The sequence below is a fragment of the Chlamydomonas reinhardtii genome, chromosome 15 (genome assembly GCF_000002595.2).
Source record: "Chlamydomonas reinhardtii strain CC-503 cw92 mt+ chromosome 15, whole genome shotgun sequence".
Classification (NCBI taxonomy): domain Eukaryota; kingdom Viridiplantae; phylum Chlorophyta; class Chlorophyceae; order Chlamydomonadales; family Chlamydomonadaceae; genus Chlamydomonas; species Chlamydomonas reinhardtii.
In genome coordinates this window covers 514,503-517,010 of record NC_057018.1, presented here as the reverse complement: position 1 = coordinate 517,010, position 2,508 = coordinate 514,503, and the positions used below count along the sequence as shown (strand labels likewise).

Genomic DNA, 2,508 nt, shown 5'->3' with positions numbered 1-2,508 from the left:
CCCCCCCCCCCCCCCACCTCACCCCACCCGACCCCACCTCACCCCACCCCCACCTCACCCTACCCCATCCCCCCCCACCCCCCCCACCACCCACCCACCCACCCACCCACCCACCCACCCACCCACCCACCCACCCACCCACCCACACACCCACCCACCCACCCACCCACCCACCCACCCACACACCCACCCACCCACACACACACCTCACCCCAACCGACCCAACCCAACCCCCCCCACACACACGCACACGCACACCCCACCCACCCACCCACACACACACACACACACACACACACACACACCTCGCTCCCCCGCCGCCATCAGCTCCAGCGCCACCAGCGCTCCCTCCACCCGCGGCAGGGGGAGCGACCTGGCCAGCGCCGCCTCCTGTGGTGGTGAGGATGATGATGGTGGTGGTGGTGGTGAAGATGATGGTGGTGGTTGGTGGTTGGTGGTGTTTGCTGTTCCCGTCGACAACCGCTTTCTGGGCCTTGTTTTCCCTTCGACTGCTGCCCTCAATCGGTCTCGGCTCCCCTATTCAGCGCCCCGGGTCCACGATGCCAGACTGCGAGAGTGCCACAATGCAAGAATGTCGCAGCCCTAAGCAGCCCCTGAGATTGCAGCCCTAGCCTAGTTGCTGGACCTAGCCTAGTTGCTGCACCTAGTCCTCATCTGACCGGCCACGTGCACAAACACACATCAACATCCACACACCAAAACACACCTGCACGCACACACAAACACACACGCACCGTCAGCAGCCGCATCAGGTAGCCCTCCAGAGCTGCCTGCGCATCACCGCCGCCGCCGCCATCCTCCTCGTCCTCAGTAAAAGCAGCCATGGCGGCGGCGGCGGCACCGTCACCATCCGCCGCCGCCGCCGCCGCCAGCGTCGCCGCCACCGCCGTTACGGAGGGCGCGGCGGAAGTGGTGGCGCCGGCGGCGGCGTTGGACATCATCAGGCCCCCCGCCACCTCCGCCGCCGCGTTGGCTGCAGCCGCCGCCGCCTTGCCCTTGCTACTGCCGCTGCCGCTGAGGAGGTGATCCACCAGGACCTGTATTCGACAAAGGTGTGTGTGTGTGTGTGTGGGGGGGGGCAACTGTAGGAATACGGTCAAGTCACTATGGCCGGGTTCCCAAATAAAGACATCCGCCGTGGGCAGCTGCGACTTAATGCTTTGTGAGAAGGGGGGCGAAGCACGCCCAGTCCCCCACCCCGTTCGCACCGTGCCCTCCCTCAGCAACCTGCCACCAAGTCCATGCTGCCAAGGGCGCTAGTGCTTATTAACTGCTGCACCACCCAAGGTTGCTATTGTTAACCATCGCTAACCATTTCACTGCACGCAGTTCACGCAGCTACCTGCAGCGCGGTCAGCTCGGACTTGGTGAATGGCTTGCCGTACACATTCACGGCGCCGGGGGCATTGGCACGCGACAGCAGCTCTTGCAGGATTTCGCGGCGCGAGCGAGGGCGAGTGCTGCTGGTGGTGCTGGTGGTGGTGGTGGTGCTGCTGGCGCTGCTGAGCGGCGATGCGCCGGTGTTGGTGTTGGTGCTTGAGGTGTTGGTGGTAGAGGTGGCAATGTCGGGGCGGGATGTCGCCGCGAAGACCGATGTGCTCATCGGCGACTCGCCAGGGCCGCTGCCGGCGCTGCCGGGGGCGTTGCCAGGTTGTGCGAGCAAGCGCACGCAGCGGCGATGAGTGCGGCGAGGCTGCGGCGCGACGGCGACTGAGAGCGAGAGAGCGGAGCGCCCAGCAGCGGCAGGCGTTGGCGTGCGGGTGTTGCGGGCCAGCGGCGTTGAGAGGCCCAGCGTCGCCATTTTGGTTGTTATATGCTGGTTTGCAGCGTATGTAAGTATGGTAATGGATTGTTGTGAGCGCAGGCTTCGCGCGGGCTGTCGCTTATGCGCGCCAGGGCGCGACCGTTCGCGTCACGAGCGCGTTGGACCGCGAGGTCTGAAGTCGCATGCGGTCGTGAGAAATTCAAGATAGCATACACATACATACAACTTGTTGCAATGCCTTGAAGTCAGAGCCCTAGAACAGTTGCAGCTTGTCCCCTGCCCATGCAACACCCAATTCGAGAAACCCTTTCCTTTCTTCCACCAAACCCTCAGCCCTAATTACAGGCGTATTGCTTATGTTGTACTCTATATGATTCTCGTAGCTGACTGTCACCTGTGTTCCTAGAGACTCGGGGCCGACGGCGGCCACTAAACACCAATTGCAGTTTGTTCGAATGCTCAGTTCCCTCACCTGCAGTCCGCCGGTATCTCTTTCACGGCATAGGAGCAACGTAGCAGCGACCCTATTTGCCGGGCGGCCCAGTCGCGCCCTCGCCGCGCGCGTCGGTCTGGCTTCGGCCTCGCAGTGGCCGAAGCCCAGCGCGCGCGTGCTAGCAAGTAGCACCATGACCGCTTCAACAGTCGCGACGGAGCAGGCGGCGGAAGCTGACAGCGCGGAGTTGCTCAGCCAGCATGCCGACTCGATGCCTGTGGCGCCATCG

General features: G+C 63.8%; 2 protein-coding genes across 2 annotated transcripts in view; one reads left to right on the top strand and one right to left on the bottom strand.

Moving 5' to 3' along the window:
* CHLRE_15g636950v5 (uncharacterized protein) overlaps positions 1–1,988 on the bottom strand; it is a 5,402-nt gene extending 3,414 nt beyond the window's left edge. Inside the window, exons 1-3 of the mRNA XM_043070551.1 lie at positions 1,364–1,988; positions 756–1,058; positions 306–390 (exon numbers count right to left, since the gene is read on the bottom strand). Of these exons, the coding sequence (XP_042916415.1) occupies positions 306–390; positions 756–1,058; positions 1,364–1,822 (847 nt within the window). The 5' untranslated portion in view covers positions 1,823–1,988. The remainder of the gene's footprint in view (positions 1–305; positions 391–755; positions 1,059–1,363) is intronic.
* Positions 1,989–2,138: 150 nt separating this feature from the next.
* Positions 2,139–2,508, top strand: part of CHLRE_15g636896v5 (uncharacterized protein) — a 9,348-nt gene continuing 8,978 nt past the window's right edge. Inside the window, exon 1 of the mRNA XM_043070550.1 lies at positions 2,139–2,508. This exon is cut by the window's right edge and continues 209 nt beyond it. The gene's annotated coding sequence lies outside the window, so the exon portion shown is untranslated.